Source organism: Xiphophorus maculatus, chromosome 5 (assembly GCF_002775205.1).
Source record: "Xiphophorus maculatus strain JP 163 A chromosome 5, X_maculatus-5.0-male, whole genome shotgun sequence".
NCBI lineage: Eukaryota > Metazoa > Chordata > Actinopteri > Cyprinodontiformes > Poeciliidae > Xiphophorus > Xiphophorus maculatus.
The window spans coordinates 32,905,831-32,931,689 of NC_036447.1; the positions used below are offsets into that span (position 1 = coordinate 32,905,831).

General features: G+C 42.7%; 1 protein-coding gene across 1 annotated transcript in view; it reads right to left on the reverse strand.

Annotated features, from left to right (window-relative positions):
• Nucleotides 1–25,859, reverse strand: part of LOC102228666 (voltage-dependent calcium channel gamma-3 subunit-like) — a 44,242-nt gene that overhangs the window by 10,520 nt on the left and 7,863 nt on the right. The window contains exons 2-3 of the mRNA XM_023334225.1: nucleotides 6,473–6,556; nucleotides 6,240–6,380 (exon numbers count right to left, since the gene is read on the reverse strand). Coding sequence (XP_023189993.1) covers nucleotides 6,240–6,380; nucleotides 6,473–6,556 — 225 coding nt within the window. The remainder of the gene's footprint in view (nucleotides 1–6,239; nucleotides 6,381–6,472; nucleotides 6,557–25,859) is intronic.

A 25,859-nucleotide genomic window follows, 5' to 3' on the forward strand; every position in this document is an offset into this window, starting at 1 on the left:
TACAGACTCTCTTGAAGAACCTAGCTCTCTAAGAATCCCTGGAGTTATGACAGTATGAAGTTCAAAATGCACAGGGACGTGCATTAGGTAAAGAGGGGAGGATGTAACCCACGTTAAAATCTGACAAATAGGAATAAATAGCTGCTCAGTTAAAATCTGAATAAAAAGGAATAAATAGCTGCTCAGTTAAAATCTGAATAAATAGGAATAAATACTTGCCCATGTTAAAATCTGACATAAATAAGAATAAATAGCGGATTAAAAGTCTGAACAGAGAATAACGTCGCTGCCCCTTTAAGGAACCAGCGTCACAGACGCGACGCCTGGGTGACGCTGCGGTGCACAAACCAGAGGGAGAGAGCAGAGGAGGAATCGGAGGAAAAGAGCAGTTGATTGATTAACGGAAAAAAAAAGTTAATATTATAGTTAAGAAGACATAATTTACCTGGTCGGAAACTGACTGGGATTTTATGAGAACTGAGTTACATCGGTTTTGGTGAGTTTTGTGTTTATTTTCTTACATATTCACCGTATTGTACTTTTCCTTTTGGCAGAAAGCTAACGCTTAAGACGTAGCTGTTTGAAAGAAATACTCCGTTATAAACTGTGATCAGGTTAATGTATAAACGGTTATCCAGTTAATATGTTGAGTTTATGAAGAAGAATTTATTTGTATAATTTAAGGATTTAAAAAGAGTTTTGTCGTGTTTGTGGCCTGTTACACAGGTCAGGTTTTTTTGTTCGGTTGGAAGCTCAGTCGGAGCGAAGATTGGTCTGCCGTGTGCGACGTCCACATTCACAGACGGGATTCAAGATGGCGAGCCAGACCTAGACCTTCAATTCATCTTCTCCATCATATCAGGGAGGGACTCTCCTGCGTATGATAATTCGCTGCCGGAGCGGTAGGAACTTCAGGAACTGGTTCAAACCGAACTGAACAGGATTAAGAACTGATTTAAGAACTGGTGAAATTATCATTATTTTTCTGGACTGAATCAAAACTGAAGCTTTTCATTGAACTGAGAACCTGAATTCACATTTGGACTTGAACTCGAGTTTAAAGTGGCATACTTGGCTTTTCATATGTTATGTCTCTGAATGTGAATTGAATAATTGTGGTCCACTTTGATTTGTTTGAAGGTATTTCCTTACCTGTGAAAGAAAAAAAAAGCGAGTTAACTCAGAGAAAAAATAGGAATCCTAAAATAGGTGCAACCTAAGAAAAGGAGACCGGTCTAACTAACTTAAATTAGTTTGACTAAAATAACCTAGGAAAAAGAGACTGGCCTAACTAAATTAGATTAGTTTTACTGAAATAAGCTAGGTGAACTAGTGAGTAAAAAGAAGTGATACATTTTTCTTTTTCTTCTTTTTTTAGGGGGGTTTTGTGTATTGTGTTTCATGTGTGTTTTGCATTCAGTAAATTGCCGGCTTTTTGCATTTAAAGCAGCGGTCTCTGGTGTTGTTATTCTTGCTTCCCCACTCCTTAGAGCCTAGAACTGGTCCAGTAGCACAGTTAGCCGTGTGATACCGGTGCTACAGTTTACTTACAATTTTATAATTTTTTGCTGGGTTGATGTTGTTGTAGAATATATGCATATACTGGACCTTGTTTCAGAAAACGGAATGACTGAAACATCAGAGTAGCTAGAAGAAAGTATTTCCTGCATATTCGGTTTTAGAACATCAGATGGCAGTTATCCCTTTTCCCCCAACTGCCCGCGAAAGGTTAACATATTCCAGCTCCTTTAATTGAAACCCGAATGGGGAGTTAATTGTAAATTTTCTGGCCTCCCTCCTGAAGCCGCGCAATATTTTTGCAGCTCTGCACTTTTTTCTCTATTTGCTCCTGTATTTAGACTACAAATAGATGAACACAGCATAACATTTTCTGTATTTTTCCTCTGTTGTGTTATTACTGCCGAATGAAAACAAATGCGCCATTTCAACCAAAGGTTAGAATGCGCTTCTAAACCTGTGCAATAATTTTATAATTTTTCTATCGTTTTTTTTTTTTTTTTTTTTTTAAAACAAAAACAAAAAAAACGATCCATACCGCTCTGAACAAGGATAAAGCTTTACTTATGGTTTTATGAGATCTAATTACCTCTAAAGCACATTTCATTCACCGTAGCATTGTCATTCACAATACGGGATTCCCACCGTGCTTAAGTCGCAGCGCTTTCTGATTGGCTACCTGTGACATTCAACAGGCTGCCTTCTCGCTCCCAGACGGCGGACACCACAGACACTGCGATAAACGAGCCAAGACGATCAAACATGTTGAATATCCCCGATTTTAGATCAAAGTGGTCCCGACGTTCTACCGACTGGACCCGATCAGCCGTAACACACCACACACTACAAGATGATCGGTTACGATTGTCGCAAGCCACAATCTTAGAACTCAGAATGTTCTAAGATTGTCATAAGAGCAAAATCGGGCCAAAAAATCGTGTAGTGTGAACTGGGCTTTAAGCACCCAAAGCCAGTTTATTTAAAACTTGAAGTTACTTGAGTAGCTTATGCATTTTGTTTGTTCCTCTGTTTAAACATGACAGAACACATGGAAAGCAGTAATAGTTTTCTCACCGTTTTTCAGTAAAACAAACACAATCAATCATAGAACAGGGAGTGGGGGGCTAGGTCCACCCATCTTGCACAGTTGAATGGTTGCCATGGAGATTAAAGGACTTTTTCCAAACATACATGGAGGAATCAAGGCAACACTCCAGGTATGTTTTTGATCAGGGAATAGTACATAACACAATGTAAATCTCTGTTGGGTTCTGGGGTTTTTGTGGGTTCTTTTTTTTCCCGCTTGCTGCTTCACTGTTCTACCCACTAGAGAGCGCCAGTGGCCATCGCCATGGTGAGGCGTGTCTCATGCTGCAGCGCACCTGTGTTGTATCAGCTCATCATCTCCGGGATTCTTAAGGAGCAGACTGCCACCACTTCATCGCCTGAGTGTTAAGTGTTATGCCAGTAATGGTCCCCAGAGCCCTCTAGAGCTATTTCTTTGTGCTTTCCTTAGATTTACTCGCAGTAATCCTTCGCTGTTTTCCTGTGTACAGGTGTTTCCTCGTGAGTTCCCAAGAAGATTCCATTTTGGTTTCTTGGATTCCCTTTCTCGTGACGCCGTGGATTATACCCACTGGTCGCCGAGCCCCACCGTCATCTCCTCCGTCTGATCCCTAGCAGACTCCACATATCTTCAGCTGGCTGTCGGACCGCTCCTCCGTTTGTCCCACCGCACTCGAACTTACCTGTCCGCCTTCCACCGCAGAACCCTCGACTGGATTTCGAGCCGCTCCTCCACCATCTCTCGTGGAACCAGGATCTCTGTAAGGACCCACACTAGGAGACCAAAGCCTCGAACCTACAGTATCAACCCTCCCGGACGAACAAGTCCTCCACAACAAGTAAGATCATTCCTATTTATCCTCACAATCCCGCTTTCCGACTCTCCTCAAACTCATCATCTCCTCAAACTCATCATCTCCTCTGTCATTCCGCAGTGAACAGACGTCTCAGTGAGCCCGTTCCAGAACCCGTTTACCCATTTGTTTGCAATAAATATCATTTTACTGATTCTGTCTCTCCTGTGGTCATTCTGCATGTGGGTAAAGAAGTTAGACACCAGCATGACGAGCTCAAAAATGTTGATTTTTACACAATACTGCCCCTTTAAAGCAGGGGTAGAAACAATACCTCAATGTCCATCAAAACATGGCCGCTCATCAAAACAAACAAGTTAGGGAAGGAGAGCATTAATCAGAGAAGCCTGTGGATTTCTGCAGTGGGAGAATCTGTCGAGGGGACTACTAGTCCTGCACGGCACAAATATTATCTTCAGGGAAAAGTGGTGAAAAGGAAGCCATTATTAAAAGAAAGTGAATGAGGGTGCCACTCAAAGTTTCCTACTATTCATACACAGTAGTAGAAGAAGATGCTCTGGTCAGAAGGTCTAGCATACTTCCTCAGTACTCCAGACTTTATTGTGATAACATTTTGCCCAGACCACTCAATCCCATGGAGAATCTGGGGCAAGACTTGAAAGCTGATGTTCACAGATGTTCTTCATGTAATCTTGAGCTATTTTGCAACAGACAATAGGCAAACCTTCACTGTGTATGTGTAAAGTGGGTAGAGACATACCCCACAAGACTTGCTGCTGTAATTATAGAGAAAGATGGTTGGAGAAAGCATTAACTCAATCAGACTGAACAGAAATGCAAGCCACATTTTTCATATTTTTATTTGAAAGAAAGAGAACATTACCCATTTGTTTACAATAACAAATGGGTAATAAGAGTTTTTTTTCCCCTTTCAATTCAATACTGTGATGTAATGCATCATTCTGCACCGACTTATCAAAGTTTGTGGTTGTACTATGACTTTGGAGTAACTTAGTGTAAAGCCACTCAAAAAGATGTAGAAAACAAATTTTCAGTCTTTTTTGTGCTCGATACATATATAGAGCACCAAAGCCAAGAAAATAAACAGGAGCAGCTAGAACACACAAAACATTTTTGCTTTTACAGTTAATATCCATCCAAAGTGGCAGCTCATTAGCCTTTTTATCTGTACTTTTTAAATACACTGCTCAAAAAAATAAAGGGAACACTTAAACAACACAATATAACTCCAAGTAAATCAAACTTCTGTGAAATCAAACTGTCCACTTAGGAAGCAACACGGATTGACAATCAATTTCACCTGCTGTTGTGCAAATGGAATAGACAACAGGTGTAAATTATTGGCAATTAGCAAGACACACTCAATAAAGGAGTGGTTCTGCAGTTGGGACCACAGACCACTTCTCAGTACCTATGCTGTCTGGCTGATGTTTTGGTCAGTTTTGAATGTTGGTGGTGCTTTCACACTCGTGGTAGCATGAGACGGACTCCACAACCCACACAAGTGGCTCAGGTAGTGCAGCTCATCCAGGATGGCACATCAATGCGAGCTGTGGCAAGAAGGTTTGCTGTGTCTGTCAGCGTAGTGTCCAGAGGCTGGAGGCGCTACCAGGAGACAGGCCAGTACACCAGGAGACGTGGAGGAGGCCGTAGGAGGGCAACAACCCAGTAGCAGGACCGCTACCTCCGCCTTTGTGCAAGAAGGAACAGGAGGAGCACTGCCAGAGCCCTGCAAAATGACCTCCAGCAGGCCACAAATGTGCATGTGTCTGCACAAACGGTTAGAAACCGACTCCATGAGGATGGTATGAGGGCCCGACGTCCACAGATGGGGGTTGTGCTCACAGCCCAACACCGTGCAGGACGCTTGGCATTTGCCAGAGAACACCAGGATTGGCAAATTCACCACTGGCGCCTTGTGCTCTTCACAGATGAAAGCAGGTTCACACTGAGCACATGTGACAGACGTGACAGAGTCTGGAGACGCCGTGGAGAGCGGTCTGCTGCCTGCAACATCCTTCAGCATGACCGGTTTGGCAGTGGGTCAGTAATGGTGTGGGGTGGCATTTCTTTGGAGGGCCGCACAGCCCTCCATGTGCTCACCAGAGGTAGCCTGGCTGCCATTAGGTACCGAGATGAGATCCTCGGACCCCTTGTGAGACCATATGCTGGTGCGGTTGGCCCTGGGTTCCTCCTAATGCAGGACAATGCTAGACCTCATGTGGCTGGAGTGTGTCAGCAGTTCCTGCAAGATGAAGGCATTGAAGCTATGGACTGGCCGGCCCGTTCCCCAGACCTGAATCCGATTGAGCACATCTGGGACATCATGTCTCGCTCCATCCACCAACGTCACGTTGCACCACAGACTGTCCAGGAGTTGGCGGATGCTTTAGTCCAGGTCTGGGAGGAGATCCCTCAGGAGACCATCCGCCACCTCATCAGGAGCATGCCCAGGCGTTGTAGGGAGGTCATACAGGCACGTGGAGGCCACACACAATACTGAGCCTCATTTTGACTTGTTTTAAGGACATTACATTAAAGTTGGATCAGCGTGTACTGTTATTTCACTTTAATTTTGTGTGTGGCTCCAAATCCAGGCCTCCATTGGTTAATAAATTTGATTTCCATTGATGATTTTTGTGTGATTTTGTTGTCAGCACATTCAACTTTGTACAGAACAAAGTATTCAATGAGAATATTTCTTTCATTCAGATCTAGGATGTGTTATTTGAGTGTTCCCTTTATTTTTTTTGAGCAGTGTAGTTTAGTTAGACAAAAAGGAACATCTGTATTTCCATGAAACTGTGGTTAGTGTCTGACCTGCAGAGACAAAGAGAATACCAGCTGTGAGAATGACATTGTAGCGAGACTTGTAGAACTCACTGGCAGCTACACACAAACCCCCAAGAAAAAGAAGTCCCACGCTGAGTATTGGGAAGAGGCTGGAGGCTCGTACTGCCCCTGAGGTGAGAAACGTGAGGGTATTTAGAAAATTTGTATCATCCATTTGACCTGTCAGATCTCACTGTTAGATACACTCATCTGTAACTTACTTAGTAAATACTCTGCTGCATCCTGCTCGTAGTCTGCGTCATCAGGAAAGTGATCAATGTCTTTACAAACACCTCGAAATATCCCTGAAAAGAAAACAAACAGAAGTCTGCATTTGTAATGCATACTCTCATGCACAGTGCCTGAGTCAACAGAAACCCTTATCATAGGGGGAGCTAATTGAACTGATTCTTGCCTAATTCTTAAGTTGCTAAGATCTAAGTTTCTATGCAAGATGGCCATTATATCTGGAAAATGTGTGTGTAGGGGGCTGATTGGGAGGCTGTAGAGAAAAAGTAAAAACAGGAACACCTACTTCAAGCTAGTAGGTTTTCTGGTTTGGAGAAACTATGTGAAGTGGTCCATATCTCTGTGCTACACTGTAAAAAGAAATTAGTTGAACCAACTTAATTTAATTGCTTCAATTAGTAACAAGTAATTCAATTAAGTTTATCTAACTGTTGGATAAATTGTATTTTTAGTATTATCAAATATTCGTTGTATTATGTAGCCTTGTAGTTACATTTAGATAATGTTTACTTATATGTTTTACTTTTTATTTTTAGTATAAGTAATGCTTCTGTGTGTTTTAAATAATTCTGATTCTTTCCTAAGGCTTCCCTGAGAGAGAGAGAGGTGATAGATATTCTCAGCAGGACTCCCTGGGAAATGGAGGTGTTAGTTGCTCCCAGCAGAGTTTTACAATCCTGCAACAAACTCTGCTTTGTGATACAAAGCCGTTGCTTTGAAGCTATGCAATGTGTCTTGTTCCACACCGGGCCTGGAGTAAGAAAGATTTAGAGTATAGATAACGTGTGTCTAGACTAGTGAATGTTATTTAGCGCTGCGACCATATGATGAATGTTTTGACCCCACCCCATAGGGTTGCAGCGCCCCGTGTGACAGGGTTTCCTGAAATCAATAAAATAGAGGAGCGGGAGGTGTGTTGGCCAGAGCGGTTGGAGATTTGTAACTGAAAGCACATCTCTGTCTGCTCTCCTCGCGAGAAACAAAGAATCTAACTCTCTTGTCTTTCTTCTGTTTTGTTTAATTAGGTATTTAGACCTGACACTAACTTAATTTATTATGTTTAACCATCTCAAGTTATTGTGTCTACCCAACTCAATTTACTAAGTTTATCCAATTCAAAATATTAATATCATCTAACTCAATTCATTAAGTTTTTTTTTAAATTGAATTAAGTGGGTTTAAAATGACAGATTTTACTTCAAATAAAGGAAACTAATATTGATCTCTTTTTTAATCAGGGTTTTTGGCTCAGGCAGTCTTTCTTTGAGTAGTTAGACAGGAAAGTGGGTTATGAATGTGGGAAGACATGCAGCAAAGGCCATCATGAACCTGCGACAGCCACAATGAGGACTGAGGCCTCCTTATGTCTCTTATGTTGTGCTCTATCCCTGCACCACCGCAGCACCTGGTTGGTACAGGATCTGTCCCTGGTGAAGTTTGAGTCATCTACTTTTGGGAGTGCACTCTAAGAAGTGTACTCTAAAAATACACTTTTTAGAGAGTGTTCTAAAATCTCTGACGTCGATGTCATGACATCATCGAATTTAGCATTGAACTTAATTGTTTGAAATACACTTTTTAGAGTACACTTCTTAGAGTGCACTCTCAAAAGCACATGACTCAAGTGTCACCAGGGACAGATCCTGTGCTGTGGTGGTGCAGAGGTAGAGCACAGCTAGTGTTTCATTCACAGTATTTTGGATACAGGGCAAAAGTTAGAGTTCACAAAAAAAATCAGAGAAAACTGTAGCAATAATTAAAACCACAGCAAAAAGCCAAACATGCCACAATGAAATTAATCAAAATGTCCCCAAAGCATCGGCAGACTGACAGGGGCCACCGGGAGATTCCAGGTAGATTCCAGAGATGCGCATCGCAGCAGCTGTTCCTCCAGGGCCGGCCCAAGGTAAGATGGGGCCTTAGACAGAACCCCCCTCCCCCCAGAGCCCGTCCTACTAAGAACTTCAGCATCACCATGTCATGATGGGTTTAAGTTTTCTAGCCCACATGCAGAACACAAGACAGGGGAGTAGGAATCAGTTTAAGAGTTTTATTAAGATTACACAATTATCAGAATGTGTCAAGGTGGTCTGGTCCAGGGAATCAACGGTAACGGGCAGCAGTGGTTCACTGCAAGGGGAAAGAGCAGACTGGTGAGTTCAGGGGTTGTGGGAACATGGAAATCTCAGATAAAACACAGGTTGTTCTTACTTGTGGTGGTTGGATTTGAATCGTGGAAGGTTACAGAGTATGTCCAGGGTCTCGGTCTCTTAGTGGGTCCAGGAACAACGGAGGAGTGCGGCGAAGAACGGACAGGTAGGCTCGGGTGCAACGGAGACACAGAGGAGTGGTTCGGCCGCCAGCCGTGGGATCCAGGAGATACTTGCAAACAACGGAGAGGCGAGTCTGGGAACTCGGGCAACCAGTGGGTTCTCTCCACGGCGTCACGAGGGAGGTTCTGAAACCAGGAAAACTGCCAGGATCTAGTCAGCGGGTCCAGAGTGTCAAACGGATCACCTGAAGACCACAGAGAAACACAAAGAGAATCAAAGGAAGGCTCAAGGCAAATGGGAACACAGAGACAGAGCTCAAGGGGGCTCAGAGGTACCGTGACTGGCAAACACTCAGGCGACGCTGGACTGGCGATCAACTCCTAAAGTATGCTCCGCTGATGAGGGTAATCGATGACAGCTGAGGATGATGATGACACCACCGCACTCCAACCGGAACCTGTCGCCATCTGGTGGTAAGAGGTGGAAAAGGCGCACAGGAAATCCCCACCAAGAGAACCAGAGAACCCCGGAACATAACACACTAACATATTTAAATATAGATAAGGTGAATCTGTGAGAGGGAGATCAGGTTTATTGGCTGAGTTTAAAATCAATCACTGATTATTGGTTATTTGCTGTGATGTATTTGTGAACAAACCTTTTATCACAGTGTTGTTGCCTGTGCCATCTTCTTTGCTGCTGTGTGTTGGGGAAGCAGCATCAGAGCCAGCGACTCTAATAGACTGGACAAAATCATCAGGAAAGCTGGCTCTGTACTGGGACTAAGGCTGGAGTTCCCTGGAAACTGTGGTGGAGAGGAGGACACTGAAGAAGGTTCTGTCTATGATGGACAATAAACAGCACCCTCTCCACCACATAGTGGACAGACAGTGGAGCACCTTCTCACATAGGCTGCTCCAGCTCCGCTGTCGTAGGGACAGATACAGGAAATCCTTCCTGCCACACGCCATCTCACTGTACAATAAAAGCTAAATCATTGTTCTGCACTAATCAGTCCGATTTTGCACAACTGCACTATGGCACACTTGCTGTACATATATTTACATATACTTATCTGCATTTTTTTTAATCTTTGCAAGGACTGCTCTTAAGTTGCTTTTATATTAACAGCATTTCATATTTTTACAATTTATAGCATTTTATATTTTATTTTTTATTTTATCTACAACTACTACTCAGTGGTAGTTGTTATTGTGTCTTGGCTCTATGCTGTAACTGCGAAGTAATTTCCCTGCTGGGATGAATAAAGTTCTTCTATTCTATAAACCCAATTCAAACACAAAGATTACACCATATTGTAGTGTAACACAACAATCAAACTATCAAGATGATTAGATGATTCTTTAAACTTTTACAAAGTAAACTTCCTAATTACATCCTAAATGTACTATTTATGGCTCAGAGACACATCACGAGGTGATACAATGCAAAATTGAAAAATTAAAAACAAACAAAAGAACTAATAAGTGTTCATATTTAGCTATGCAACGTAATCAAAAACTAATAAACCCTAAGCTCTCTTTGATAGTTTTGCTTGAAAATAAAATGTTTGTAAAACAGTTCTGGTATCACAATAAAAGAAACTACAGAAAACATTTCAGAGATATAACAACACTGAATTTACTGAGTAAGAGCAAATTGAAATATTTACTACTTAGAAAATACATGTTAAAATCTGAATATTCCTTTGAAAGTATGTAGCTGAAAGTAAAACTACTAGCAAACCCAGAACAGGGTTTGCCTATTATCTGTACCAACATTAATACAAAAAAATAGATGCATAGCAGAGACATTAGTTTATAAAAGTCCAGGCAAACATAAATTTACCATTTTAATAAATAAAAAAGCAGCGGGGGAGGCAGAGGGTTCCCACTGGTATTTAGAAAAAAAATTCCACGACTTTTCCAAAACTTTTACTCAATTATGATTGAATTTTAGCAGCGTATCAGGGCGCTTTTGAAATAGTGTACTTGCGCTATTTTGTACACTAAACCTTCGCCTGCAGCAGGTGGACAGTTACTCCTCCTGCTGCCAGCTGGAGGCTAATGGTGCGTTAACACCATTGGCGTTTGGTGCGTCTGGCTTACATTCAAGTGCTATGTGGAGCGTCAGACGCGCTTGATGCGTCAGACGCTCCAGACAGTTTAAATTGCACCGCGCTAGACGCTCGAAACGCGCCGCAGCGACCCTCGACGCGCCTCCACATAGACTGAGTGTAAATCAGATGCGCGGTCCGTTGCTTGTTTCCAGTCAGGAAACCCGTATCTATCACAGCATCGCTGACTTTTAGCTTCGTTAAAAATACGACATGCAAAGCAAAACACAGCCGCGGTGAATGGAGGATAAATCAGCCTGTGTTTGGATGTACTCACCACTTGGAGCTGGCTTTCAAAGCACGATCTGGAGAAGAGTCGTTTCTAATTTTTTGTAAACTTGTTCCGGTGCTTTAAAATCAACATCCATATTTTAATAGTTCTCTGCTTCTTGCTCTGCCCAGTAAGCCCACATCAACTTATCAGTTTTTAACCATAAGCGCAGGATCAGTACTGTACGGATTATCCATGGTCATAGTGAAGAAGACAGCACTTCTACCGCGTCTGACTCAGCAGGCATCAGATCAGAAACACTCCAGGTTCTGCTGGGACCGTTGGACCGCTGTTAGCAAAGCTTACGTTTTGAGAAGCGGAGGAGGATTCTGTTTTAAAAAACCCTGTAGTTTGATATTTTCTTCATCACTTCTGTGTCGCGCTATTCTTTTCCTTTCTTTCCTGCGCTCTGTTGTCATGCTTTCTGTTGTCCACCATCATGAGAAATTACTCCCTGATGCTTATCGCTTATGACGGGCGACTGGACGGACATCTTCTTCCACTCAGAGACAAACACTGCGCATGTCTTGGAGTGTCGCGTGCCAATTAAAATGGGAGGCGATGCGTTACAGCGGTAACCAGGGCCGGCCTGAGCCTCAATGGGGCCCTAAGCGAAATCAGCAGTCCGATCATTAGATCATTCACACACCTGCTATAAGCTTATTGCATCTCTGGCAGTGCTGTTTTACATTATATTCTATGCATGTATAATGTAGGATACATTTATCGACCAGTTGATTTCTCTGCAGCGATTTCCTTAATTTTGGGGGATCGTGATCGGTCAAAACTTACAAGTGAAGCCCATCTTATCTCCTAATCTTCGTCAGCAAAGGCAGTGTTGTATAGTAACGAAGTAAAAATACTTCACTACTTTACTTAAGTATATTTTGGAGTACTTCATACTTTCCTCGAGTATGAAAATTTTTGATGACTTTCACTTTTACTTCACTATATTTCCGAACTTAATCGCGTACTTTTACTCCGATACATTTTCGATGTGTGGTTTAGTTACTCGTTACAAAAAAGCGAGAGAGAGAAACGCAAGTGTTTTGATCTCACCTACTGATTAGCAAGTAGCAAGTAGGCTACCGAACAAAGTCGGTATCCTACTTGCCTGGGCTTGTTCATCACCTCCAATAGGATACACCTGTTTCCCTTCTCCCATTAAACACAAAGCAAGTCTCGCAATCAGCAGCAGCCACATGGAGGAGGAGACGGAGACCACAACGACTGCAACTACGTCGGACACGACTCCAGGGGAACCACCAGCTGGTGATGAGAGCCCCTGGCCTTATTTAAACACAATACACTCTTTCGTGGGTGTTAAAGATTCGTCGTACCGCATGCAGTTTATGTTATTCCTGCCCGAAGATGTGGAAATTCTATCTTACAAAAACTCCCCGTCCAACTTGAAGAAACACATCGAGGTAACGTCTTATGAAATGGTTATAATCCTCCTGTTTCAGTAACTATAGCTTGGTCACTAGACACTACTGTATTGTGAAACGTTGACCATAAATGAACTTTGTTTGGCATTGTTTCAGTTCCACACGTGGTGTATTTAGCTTAGGCTTAATGTTGACTGTAGCAGGCTACCTAGACTCCTCTGTTCAAGGGGGGACAGAAGCCATAGCAATAACAATTTAGACTAAATTTAACGAATATAGGAAAGGCATGCAAGTTCAAAACCAGGTTTACAGATGCCAATAAGCTGCATTTCCCTCCCAATTCTTTTTTTCTTTTGCATAATGACCAGTTGTGTGCACCACCTACTGACTGTAGCATTGACTGATTCACTGATTTGTGAAGTAGAGTAATCGTAACAGAACTTTTTCTTCATGTTGGCCGCATTTTCTGTACTGTTTATTTTTCTCATTTTCAGCACTGACCTTACTTGAAGGGAAAACTTAAGGCTTACAAAAAATTTGTATTTTCTGTCCTGGAGGGTATACTAAGAAGCTGGTTCAGTTGTAAAGCAGGTTAAGTTAACATTGTGCTATAGGTAAAGCACCTAATTTTCTTAACTAAATGATGCCTGCAGGTATATCTATTAGCAGGTTCAATTTTGCCTGCACTTGGTTGGGTACATTATTTTAAGTGTATTTGACAAGTTTACCAAAATATAAAAAATGTCATTCAACCTGCATTTGCCTTGTTTTACTTTTTACTTGTACTTTTCATTACATTACTTGAGTACATCCATTTTTACAGTAATTTCCATACTTAAGTACAAGAAGTTTCAGATACTTTAAGACTTTAACTCAAGTAACATTTCAGTCAGTGACTTGGACTTTTACCAAAGTCATATTTTGGAGAGGTACTTGTACTTTTACTTGACTCTGAGATTTCAGTACTTTATACAACACTGAGCAAAGGTATAAAAATCAGTCTCTGTCCTCTTCTGTTCTGCAGTGAGAGGTTTGACTGACAGACCGGCCCACCAGGTCAGGTCTGCACGTTTACAGTTAACAATATTCACTGTTGCCAACTCAGTGACTTTCTTGCTATATTTTGCAACATTTCAGAAAAAAAAACAAAACGGTATCGGCCAAAATCAGCAGGTCAGGCTTTTTAAAGATCGGTAACCAGGGATCGGCCAGAAAACTGCAATCGGTGCAGCTCTACACACATATTTATGACATTCTCTGGTTAAATAAATTTCTCTTAAGTATAACTCCAATAGCTAAATATTTAATTTATACCCGGTGAGCCTTTCTCCCCTGAGAATGTGGATTGCTACCAGACTGATTCTGAGCCTTCAAATGACTTTAACAGGAGTTTCACATAACTTAGTTAATGTAAAAATATTGTTTGTTTTAGCCACAAATGATTAGGCTCAGCAGCAAACAACATATCCGAAAATTACAGCATAGAGCAGCTCATCGATGTAGCAGCTATGTAGCCTGACATAAAAACATTTTGCTAGACAATGTCAAACATTGACAAGTTTTAATTATTCTTATAAATGTTATCAAAGTTCGCGGACGACACAACGGTGGTGGGCCTCATCAGAGACGACAACGACCTGGACTACAGAGAGGAGGTGGAGCAGCTGGTGGACTGGTGCAGAGACAACAGCCTGATCCTGAACGTTAACAAGACGAAGGAGATGATCGTCGACTTCAGGAAGAACAATAAAAAATGACAATAAAGTCAGTCTAAGTCTAAACACGATGTTTTGAAGCCAAAAATACCTCAGAAATATACAGAGCCAAGCAGGAGAATCATTTAAAGTTTAAATTCAGTTTCACACAAACATAAATGCTTGGCTGTTGAACTGGACCGTTCAAGCTAATTTTCTATTAGCAGCTTTACAAATCTTTCACATTACATTACCAAGGCACATTAAAACAAACCTTTACCTTGGCTTTTTTTCTATTTGTCTTCTTTCTTTTCTACGGAGCCCTCTAGGGGACATGGGGAATTTTTTTTCTTTTGCGTTCCCTCGCAAAACTTTTGCGTTCCCTCGCAAAACCTTTTGCGTTCCCTCGCAAATGTTTTGCGTTACCTCGCAATACTGTACTGGTCAGTTATGCAGCATAATTGAATACTGTAAGCCTTTCTTACGGTGGCCGCCGTACTTTATGCTTTAATATAAGGTTATGTGAGGTTTTTCCATGAATTTTAATATCTTTTTGTGAAATATCAGAAGTTTTATATCTTTCTTTAGAAAGGCACCACAAACCTACGATATAAACAGAAACCTTCCGTAAGTAGGAAAGAAATAAAAATACATTATAATTTGGACTATTTCTGAGTTATTATCGCGGGTAATAAATCATCTTACAGTTTTGATTGTGTCTCTGTTGTGTTCGTAGTCTGAATGGTTTAAAGAGCTGCTTTCAGTGCCGCTCCATCTTAGCCTTAACAGACATAAACATGCAGTAATAAATGAATCGATTTTCAATCAGTGTTTTGCACCAAACAGTTAATAATAATAAACAAGTTTTCACTGAGGCTCTGTAAGAGCCATATGAATGAAATAAGTAATTATTGATATGACAGGAGCAGCGGCTTTGACACTTAGGTGTGTCGACGTGGGAGTGACGTCACCAGGTATGAATGGGAAGGATACTGGCTTTGTGTGTATTAGGAAGCGGTGAGCGGGGCGGTCAGTCCTTGCAAAGTTTGGAGCATAATCATCAAAATGGAATAAATCGATAATTGTGACAGAACAAAGAAAAGGTTTGGAGTTGATTGATACACAGACAGATGAGATTCCCCGAGTTAACCCAGTACGGCCCTTTACCATCATTAGTTTGTTGTGTTTTTAATAATAAAAACTTGTTAATAGTAAAAACTGTTTGGTGCAAAACACTGATTGAAAATCGATTTTTTTACTGCATGTTTATGTCTGTTAAGGCTAAGACGGAGCGGCACTGAAAACCATTCAGACTACGAACACAACAGAGACACAATCTAAACTGTCAGATGATTTATTACCCGCGATAATAACTCAGAAATAGTCCAAATTAGGATGTATTTTATTTCTTTCCTACTTACGGAAAGTTTCTGTTTATATCGTAGGTTTGTGGTGCCTTTCTATCCTAAAGAAAGATATAAAACTTCAGATATTTCACAAAAAGATACTAACATTCATGGAAATACCTCACATAACCTTATATTAAAGCATAAAGTACGGCGCCCACCGTAGGAAAGGCTTACAGTATTCAATTATGCTGCATAACTGACCAGTACAGTATTGCGAGGTAACGCAAAAGTATTGCGAGGGAACAGAAAAGTTTTGCGAGGTAACGCAAAAGTATTGCGAGGTAACGCAAAAGTATTGCGAGGTAACGCAAACGTTTTGCGAGGTAACGCAAAAGTATTGCGAGGTAACGCAAACGTTTTGCGAGGTAACGCAAAAGTATTGCGAGGGAACGCAAAAGGTTTGCGAGGGAACGCAAAAGTATTGCGAGGTAACGCAAAAGGTTTGCGAGGGAACGCAAAAGTATTGCGAGGTAACGCAAAAGTTTTGCGAGGGAACGCAAAAGAAAAAAAAATCCCCATGTCCCCTAGAGGGCTCCGTACTTTTCTCCCTCTCTGAAGGATAAGTCCTTTTTTGAGACATAACTTCTGACCGCAGCTTTGGACGTTTGGATGCTCTGCACAGCAGCTCATTTTACCAGCTAAGCGTGCGGTATCTACCGCGGCCACCAGGGGCCCCCAAGAGCACTTTTTTCTTTTTATCCATAAAATAATGATTTCTACATACATTATCAAATATATATTATTGTTAAAACAAATCACTTCATAATGAAATTGTGTGTTTTTGATATTATAATGACAGAAATTATTACAAAAAAAAAATCAGCTCCACTGAGGGGGCCCCTCAGTGGCCCTAAGTGTTGCAGGGTATAATACTATTAGACCTAATCGTTTTGATTACCTGCAGTTGTTTACCGATCGTGTCTCGATTGGTTTTGTCTGTTTTGATTATCTACATCTTCAGTTTGTTCACCGATCGTGTCTCGATTAGTTTTGTCTGACTGGATGTAGTGGACCGCATTGCTTCTGCTCCTCCATAATAACACTGGAAGCGAAAGGAGTAACGTCGTGTCCGTGTCGTTTGTCCCCTTTACAGGGTTATCATTTTGGAGGCACCGCTGGGATCGTTTGGCAGAGGATCATTCCCAAAATTCCTGTGGAACCCTCCTGCTGATCATCCCCAAACAACCCAGATTACAGAAAACAACGCTGAGGTCTTCAGCCAGCAGTTGACAGTTTGTATCCTGAAGTGTGCACTGACCACAAAAGATCAACACCAGTCAATTGAAGGTGGTTGGGCCCCATTCTGTTGCTTCTGAAATCCCAAAATATAAAATGGAGTCGGAATTGGAAAATCTTCAGCTGGAGATAAAAGGAGCATTGTATAACTTGACAGTTGAACAGCTGATTGAAGTATGCATCACACTGCAGCTCTCAGCACCTGGAAGAAAACCTTTGACTAGTAAAACACGCAGTCATCTAATTTCATATGTCATCAAATATCTTGAACGGGAGGAACTGGCTAGCCTTGAAGATGAAGGCATGTCAGAATATCTCGGCATCTGGGACACAATAAATAAAGTAAAGTCTGTTGAAGAGTCACCTAGAGTAGAAACTCAATCTGATGACCAGGAAAGGCTTCAAAATGAAATAGAGGCACTCAGATTGTCACTACAACAGAAAGAAAAAGAAGCCCAGGGTGTGATGGACAGAAAAACACTCTCTTGCCCAGAGGCACTGGGCAAGGTTTCACAGATAAATGTGACTCCAACATTTTCAGAAAATCCAATGTGGCGCAAACATTTCAAGATTCTTGGACAGATTGGAGAGCCAGGCCAGAAGGATCGACTGACATTCTCTAGCCTGGCAAGACATATTGAAAGTGGGTTTACCAAAGGCTATTCAGAGACAGATATTATTGATGCTGTGATTCGTGCTATAACACCCGGCCTACAATTACGGAGCTATTTGGAGGGAAAAGAGACCCTTACCTTACCTGCTCTGCGCAGAATCTTAAGATCCCATTACCAGGAGAGGGGCGCCACAGATTTATACAAGCAGCTAACTTCTGAGGTTCAGGGCAGCAAAGAATCTCCTCAGAATTTCTTAATCAGGGCGATGGACCTGAGGCAGAAAATTCTGTTTGCCTCACAGGAAGCAGAGTCAGCTCTAAAATATGATCCTGCTCTTGTCCAAAATCTGTTTATGCATACCATCTTGACAGGTTTACAGAATGACAACATCAAGAGTGATCTTCAGCCTTACCTCACAAAGCCTGACACACCCGATGAACTGCTGCTGGAGAAAGTGAATATTGCTTGTACAAATGAAAAGGAGAGGCAGGACGAAAAGAGGCATGCTGCCCCACAAAGGGCAACCAGTGTAAGTACTGTCCAGACTGGTGAGCCACCTAGGGAAACAAAAACGCCAACCCAGCAAAGCCGATCTCAAATGTCCCCTGATGTGTTATCTGAGGTCAAAGAAATGCGCTCTGACATGGTGATGTTAAAGGACCTCAGAGCTGAAGTGTCCCAAATTAGGGAAACAATCCAAAAAAACACTAATGCACAGCCAAAGCAACCCTCACAAAGTTCAGAACAAGTGTCTATGCCAAGTCCAGTGTTCCCACCCACAGAACAGTCCTTCAGGTCCATGTCCCCAATGATGCCAGTTTACCCTCAACAGCACCCAGAATTGCTGCAGGAGTACAGGCCTCTGTATGGCCCAGAACGGATGAGAGGGACTGCACAATTTCAACAAAGGTTTGCTCCACAACGATATTACCAAAGACCACGCCAGCAAACCAGATGCTTTGCCTGTGTCCAAGCCAATGAGGAATATTGTCAACATTGCTTCAGATGTGGAAGTACTGAGCACTTCAGGGCAGGTTGTAGAGCAGACAGAGCAGCTCATTCAACACATAGGGGACCTTTAAACTAAGTTGAGTTGCCTCCGTGGGGCGCGGGGCAACCGAAGGTAACCATAAGTCCCATTTTTGTGTAAATTGTGAAAAAAAGAAAGTGAAGAGGGAATTAAAATGCTGCTCGAGTTGTAAAGCTGCACTTTATTGCTCAAAAACATGTCAGAAAATGCATTGGCCTGTTCACAAAATTGACTGCAAGTCACACTCATGTTTTGGTGTTAAACAAGGCAGGCAGCCACATGAACAATCTGAACGCAAAACTATCAGATCTTCTGTTAAAGACCAAACTGTAAGAGAGTTAGTAGGAAAAAAATGTATTATCAAGTGCTTCCTGAACGGACATAATACTCAAGCACTCTGGGACACAGGCTCACAAATATGTGCTATAGATGAGGCCTGGAAAGAGAATTACCTTCCTGACCTGCAGCTAAGGGATGTTACTGAGCTACAGGACCCCCTAGACCCATTACATATTGAAGCTGCTAATGGCACTGACATGCCGTACTCTGGCTGGCTGGAAGTCCCTTTCAAGCTGACTACCATGGATGATGAGCTTGTGTTGAAAGGCAACCAACAGCAATGCCCAATCACTGGGTTCAATGTGATTGAACATCTCGTGCAGAACAGCCAGGAAGGCCAATCAATATATGGCAACCAGGACAAACTTGTAAATGCAGTAAAAACTGCATTCCCTCATCTAAAAAATAATAAGATAAAAGCCTTTATTTCTGCTGTCAGCCTTGGTCAAACATGTGAACACAATGTGAGGACAGTAAATGAAAGAGTCAATGTGCCGAAGCACACCACCATCCAGATTGAGTGTTGTATCCAGGCCTCAAAGTTCAGAGAGGCTAAAACGTGGCTTTTTGAGCCTCTTGTGAACCCGCAGTGCCCTGACGGATTGAAATTCTGTGATACCTTTGTATCAGTTGAGGCAGAAACAGCCCCAAAGGTTGTTTTAAGTGTTCAAAACCCCACAAACCATGATATTACACTTCCAGGCCGGACAGTCATTGGAGCTGTGCAGCCTGTAAAGTCTGTGTACCCAGCTGACTTATTCAGCACAATCCAACAACCAACAAGTAAATCAGTCAATCACATCCAGGTCCAGAGCACCAGAGAAGGTGCACCTGCAGATGGACAGTGGGACCCTCCGGTTGATTTAACCCACCTAGATGAGGACCAGAGACAAATAGTAAGCCAGATGTTAAGAGAAGAATCCGAGTCTTTCTCCAAAACTGATGAGGATATTGGCTGTATACATGAGTTGCAAATGAACATTTCATTGAAGGATGATGAAACTGTATCAAAAACATACCGGTCTGTGCCAAAACCTTTGTACAGGGAAATGAAAGACTACCTGCAGGATCTCATAGCGCAAGGGTGGGTTGAAAGATCCACATCTTCTTACGCCTCGCCGATTGTCTGTGTAAGAAAAAAAGATGGCACCTTGCGTTTATGTATAGAATACAGGGAGCTCAACAAAAAAAACACATCCTGACCGCCACCCGATTCCCAGGGTTCAAGATATAATGGATAACCTGGGGGGAAACACCTACTTTTCATTACTGGACCAAGGAAAAGCATATCATCAGGGATTCATGGACAGAGACAGCAGACATTTAACTGCCTTTGTGACTCCCTGGGGTCTATATGAGTGGATATGAATCCCATTCAGCCTTATGAATGCACCCGCAGCTTTTCAGTGCTGCATGGAGCAATGTTTAGCAGATTTGCAAGATGAAATGTGTGTCCCATATCTTGATGATGTTCTTGTGTTCAGCAGGACATTTGAAGATCACGTCAGCCATGTCCGAACAGTGTTGCAGCGTCTGAGGCAGCATGGGATCAAGCTAAAATCTAAAAAGTGCGACCTGTTTAAAGCTGAGGTGCGGTACCTGGGCAGGATCATGTCTGCTGAGGGCAACAGAATGGATCCAGCTGACACTGATGTTGTAAGAGCCCTAAAGCATAAACATCCTGTGAATGTTGGTGAGTTGAGGGCAATTCTTGGACTCTTGAGCTATTACAAGCAATATATAAAGGACTTTTCAGCAGAGCTGTCCCATCTAGCACAATCATTCAGTGGACTGAAAAACACCAGTTGATTTTGGAACAACTCATTAACTGCCTCGTCAACCCCCCTATTCTTGGCTTCCCAGATTTCTCACAGCCATTTGTTCTTCACACGGATGCATCCAATCTGGGTCTAGGTGCCGTGCTATACCAAAAGCAGAATGGAAAGCTACGTGTGATTGCCTATGGCTCGCGCACCTTAACAACTGCAGAGAAAAATTATCATTTGCATTCAGGGAAGTTAGAGTTTCTCGCTCTTAAATGGGCTGTAACAGAGAAATTCAGAGACTATTTATATTATGCTCCGTTTTTCACTGTCTATAGTGACAATATGTGTTGTCCACTGCTGTTACATCCCCAAGGCAGTCTAGGGGTTTTGGAGGGGGGGGGGGGGCTGTAACAATAGATAAGCCAGGAAAAATTAAGAGACAAAAACCAGGAGGGTAAAATTAAAGGGTTTATTCTGGGGGATCCAGAGAAAACTCAAAGATGAAAATGAAAACCTACAAGAAAAGAAAAGGGAGAATAACAATGAAAACCAGGGTTTCTAGTAGACCAAAATCCTCATTTGCAGCACCACCAAGCTGCAGCACACATGCTGCCCAATTGGCCAAGAGGCCCCGAAAGTCAGTTTCCCAGCTAGTTTTATACTCTGCTCATCAAGAGACAGAGTGAAACCAGCTGGGCCTGCTTAACCCGCCGGAGCTCAGCAGCAACCCGAACTGGGAGGAATCCCACATGCAGCCACCACTGCATGTAACACCCCCTCCCATAAAATCCAAGCCCTGGGAAGAAAGAAAACAAATAAAAATTATACCAAATAGCTCACCAACCTCTATAACTAAGATCAACCATACACACGGGATAAGGCATCTGCCACCACATTCTCCGAACCCTTCTTGTGCTTAATTATGAGGTTAAATCGCTGTACCATCAATGACCAGCGCATCAGCCTTTGGTTGTGGTTGTACATCTGTGACAAGAACACAATGGGGTTATGATCAGTAAACACAGTCACTGGAGAAGAAGAACCAACATACACCTCAAAGTGTTGTAAGGCCAACAGCATTCCAAGAGTTTCCTTTTCAATGGTGGAATAATTCATCTGGTGAGTTTTGAACTTAGCAGAAAAGTAACTTACAGGATGGCACACCCCATCCTCACCGTCTTGAAGTAGTACAGCACCAGCACCTTTAGCACACGCATCCACTTCCAGCTTGAATGGCTTAGTGACATTAGGAGCCGCCAGGACTGGAGCACTGCAGAGAAGAGATTTGGCTGCAAGGAAAGCCTCTTCACACTCACTGGTCCACACAAAAGGGACTGCAGGGCTACACAAAGCTGTAAGGGGAGTAACCACAATAGAAAAGTTCTTGCAGAAACATCGATAATAGCCAACCATTCCTAGAAAACGTTTCAAATCACGCCTTGTTAACGGGACAGGATATGCCAGTATCGCATCCACCTTAGCCTCCACTGGACGCACCTGCCCAAGGCCAACTTTCTTGCCAAGGTAGGTAACCATGGCCTTTCCAAATTCACATTTTGCAAGGTTAAGCGTTAGAGATGCTCCACGTAACCTTTGAAACACAGTTTTCAAAATGGAAACATGCTCATCCCAGTCATTGGAAAAGATGACCACATCATCAAGGTATACTTTGCAGTGGGGAACATCTCCCAATACCATCTGCATAAGACGTTGGAAGGTGGCAGGAGCATTTCTCATTCCAAAAGCCATGACAGTATACTGGAGGAAGTGGTCAGGAGTCACAAAGGCAGAGATATCAGAGGCTCTCCGGGTTAAAGGAACTTGCCAATATCCCTTTAACAGATCCAACTTGGTGATAAATGCCGCGGGACCAACACTGTCAATACAGTCTTCCATGCGAGGGAGAGGAAAAGAGTCAGGCACTGTAACCGCATTCACTTTACGGAAATCAGTACAAAATCGTAGAGTACCATCAGCCTTCGCAGTTAACAAACATGGGGAACTCCATGGACTGTGGCTGGACTTTGCCAGTCCATTCTCCAGCAAATAAGAAACTTCTTTTTTCATCTGTTCCCGTTTCTCTAGGGAGCAGCGATAAGCATGTTGCTTCACTGGAACTGCAGCACCCACATCAATATCATGTTCGATCACACAAGTTCTAGATGGAACATCACCAAACAGAGAGGGGAAACCTTGAAGCAGGGCACATATGTCATCCTGCTGAGCAGGAGCCAGGTACAACAGCTGAGCTTTAATATCAGCCAGAACCTCAGAGTTCCCCAACCTTCCTGAGTGCTCTTCTGGTGACCAAACCAACCCATCTTCTGACATGTCACAAGGAAGACAGCAGGAGGTTAATACAGACATAGGAACACTTTGCTTTTCTGCCACATCAGCTCCCCGACCGTAATAGGGCTTCAACATATTAATGTGGCACAATCGAGTCTTCCTTCTGCGATCAGGTGTAGAAATGATGTAGTTTAATTCTGACACTCGGCTCTGAACCATGTAGGGGCCAGAAAAACGAGCAGCCATACTAGAACCAACAATGGGTAACAACACCAACACTCTGTCACAAGGATGGAACTGTCGGTGCACTGCATGCTTGTCAAACCTCAATTTCATCTTAGTCTGTGCTGTAGCAAGAGCCTCCTTAGCCAGAGAAGTTGCTTTATGCATCTTCTCTTTACACTTAGTCACAAACTCAGCAGCACTGAGTTGAGAGGAAACACCACATTCAAATTGTTCCTTTAATATCTTCAATGGGCCACGCAGGTCATGCCCAAAAACAAGCTCAGCTGGACTGAAACCAGTAGACTCTTGCTTTGCATCACGGATTGCAAAGAGTACAAAGGGAACACAGTCATCCCAATCTCGTCCGGTTTCATGGCAATGCTTGCTCAGCATGGATTTAAGAGTTTGATGCCACCTCTCAAGTGCACCCTGAGACTCAGGATGGTAGGCTGAGGATACAGAGTGTGTGATACCCAGTGTTTGTATTGTTTGTTTAAACACTCTGGAAAGAAAATTGGTTCCCTGATCAGTTTGCACTGTTTGTAACAACTGCCAAACTAAATGCAACAGGATGTCGATGGGTTGCAGAGCTGGCAGATTTTCATTTCTCTGTGAAATATAGGCCAGAAAAGGAAAATGTGGACGCAGACAGTTTATCCCGAATGCCTCTAGATGTGGAGTCTTTCATGAAGGAGTGTTCAGAAGAAATGCCATCTGATGTCATTGGGGCAACTACAGAAGCTGTGAAAAATCAAGATGAGTCCAGTGTGTCGTGGTCCATGTCCTCAGTACCAAATGCAGGTTTGACCCCTGACACGGCCATCATCCCACTAACACCAGAACAAATCCAGGATGACCAAAGAAATGATCCAGTTCTGGGACCAGTAATCCAGTTCAAACTAAACGCAAGCAAACCATTAGGTGCACAACTCAAACAACTTAGTCCACAAGTGGGGTGCTTGCTAAGAGAGTGGGACAAGTTGGAAATTGATGAAAGTGGGGTGTTGCACAGAAAGACAGCAAGCAAAAAACAACTTGTACTCCCAGAAAAACATAAAAATACAGTGTTGAGGGAACTTCATGACGAAATGGGCCACCAAGGTGTCGACAGGACATCATCTCTGATACGGGACCGATTTTATTGGCCATATATGCAGCGTGAGATAGAGAGTTATGTTATGAGAAAATGTGAATGCCTCAAACATAAGAAACCCAGTCAGGAAACAAGGGCTCCACTCACCAACATCGTAACAACTCAACCATTTGAACTTGTCTCTGTTGACTTCCTGCATCTTGAGAAATGCCTCGGGGGTTATGAGTACATCCTGGTGATCATTGATCATTTTATCGGCTTTGCCCAGGCCTATGCCACCACTTCTAAATCAGCTAAAACGGCAGCAGACAAGATCTTCAATGATTATGCCATGAAATTTGGTTTTCCCGCCCGTATTCACCACGACCAGGGTGGTGAGTTCGAGAATCAACTGTTCACACAACTGAAAAAATACTGTGGAGTTGCTGGATCCAGAACCACCCCCTACCACCCGCAAGGGAATGGACGAGTTGAAAGATTCAACCGGACATTACTCCAGATGCTCAGGACACTCACAGACAAACAGAAACACAACTGGAAGGATTCACTAAACAAAATGATCTATGCATACAACTGTACGCGGAGTGAGGTGACAGGTTTCTCCCCCTTTCAGTTATTGTATGGGCGTTCTCCCCGATTGCCAGTCGACATGCTGTTTAACTTGACTCCACAACAAGCAGGCCATACTCATCATAGCTACATGGAAAAGTGGAACCAAGGCATGGAGGAGGCATATGGAATCGCCAGAGAAAAGGCCCAGGAAGCTGAACTGAGGAGTAAGAAATTGTACAGCAGCAAAGTAAAAAGTTCAGTATTACAACCAGGTGATTGTGTTTTAGTACACAACTTGACGCCTCGTGGGGGCCCAGGGAAACTGAGGAATCACTGGGAGGACACTGTCCATGTCGTTGTACGCCAGGTAAATGAAAATGTCCCAGTTTATGAACTGAAACCTGAAAAAGGTCAAAGAAGGTCAAGGGTCCTTCACCGCAATCTGCTCTCATATGACTATCAGAGATGAGAGCACAAGACAGGGTGCACCACTGAGTCAAAAGAATGAACACACATTGGGCTCATAATATGATGGACTGTTTATTATAACAGTCACAATGAGGGACTATTCTCTATGTGAACTGACATATTGGCATCCAAGCCACAATGTACTTTTCAATGAACTCTTGTTATAGAGTCACAGGATGACCACTAAGATTATGGACAAGTAGTGACTTTCAGGTTTAAAACATGGACACTAGGTGTTGACCTTCAAAAGGAAAATGTATGAAAGAGTTCCAGTCTGTAAGTAGATTTAATGGCTTAAGGACTATTTTTTAAGACTGGTGTGTTGCTTGATATGTTTTTACTACTTTCCCAACATGGCACGAGTTGAGATGTTGGGGACAACATCTATTTTGTGGGGGAGTGTGTTGCAGGGTATAATACTATTAGACCTAATCATTTTGATTACCTGCAGTTGTTTACCGATCGTGTCTCGATTGGTTTTGTCTGTTTTGATTATCTACATCTTCAGTTTGTTCACCGATCGTGTCTCGATTAGTTTTGTCTGACTGGATGTAGTGGACCGCATTGCTTCTGCTCCTCCATAATAACACTGGAAG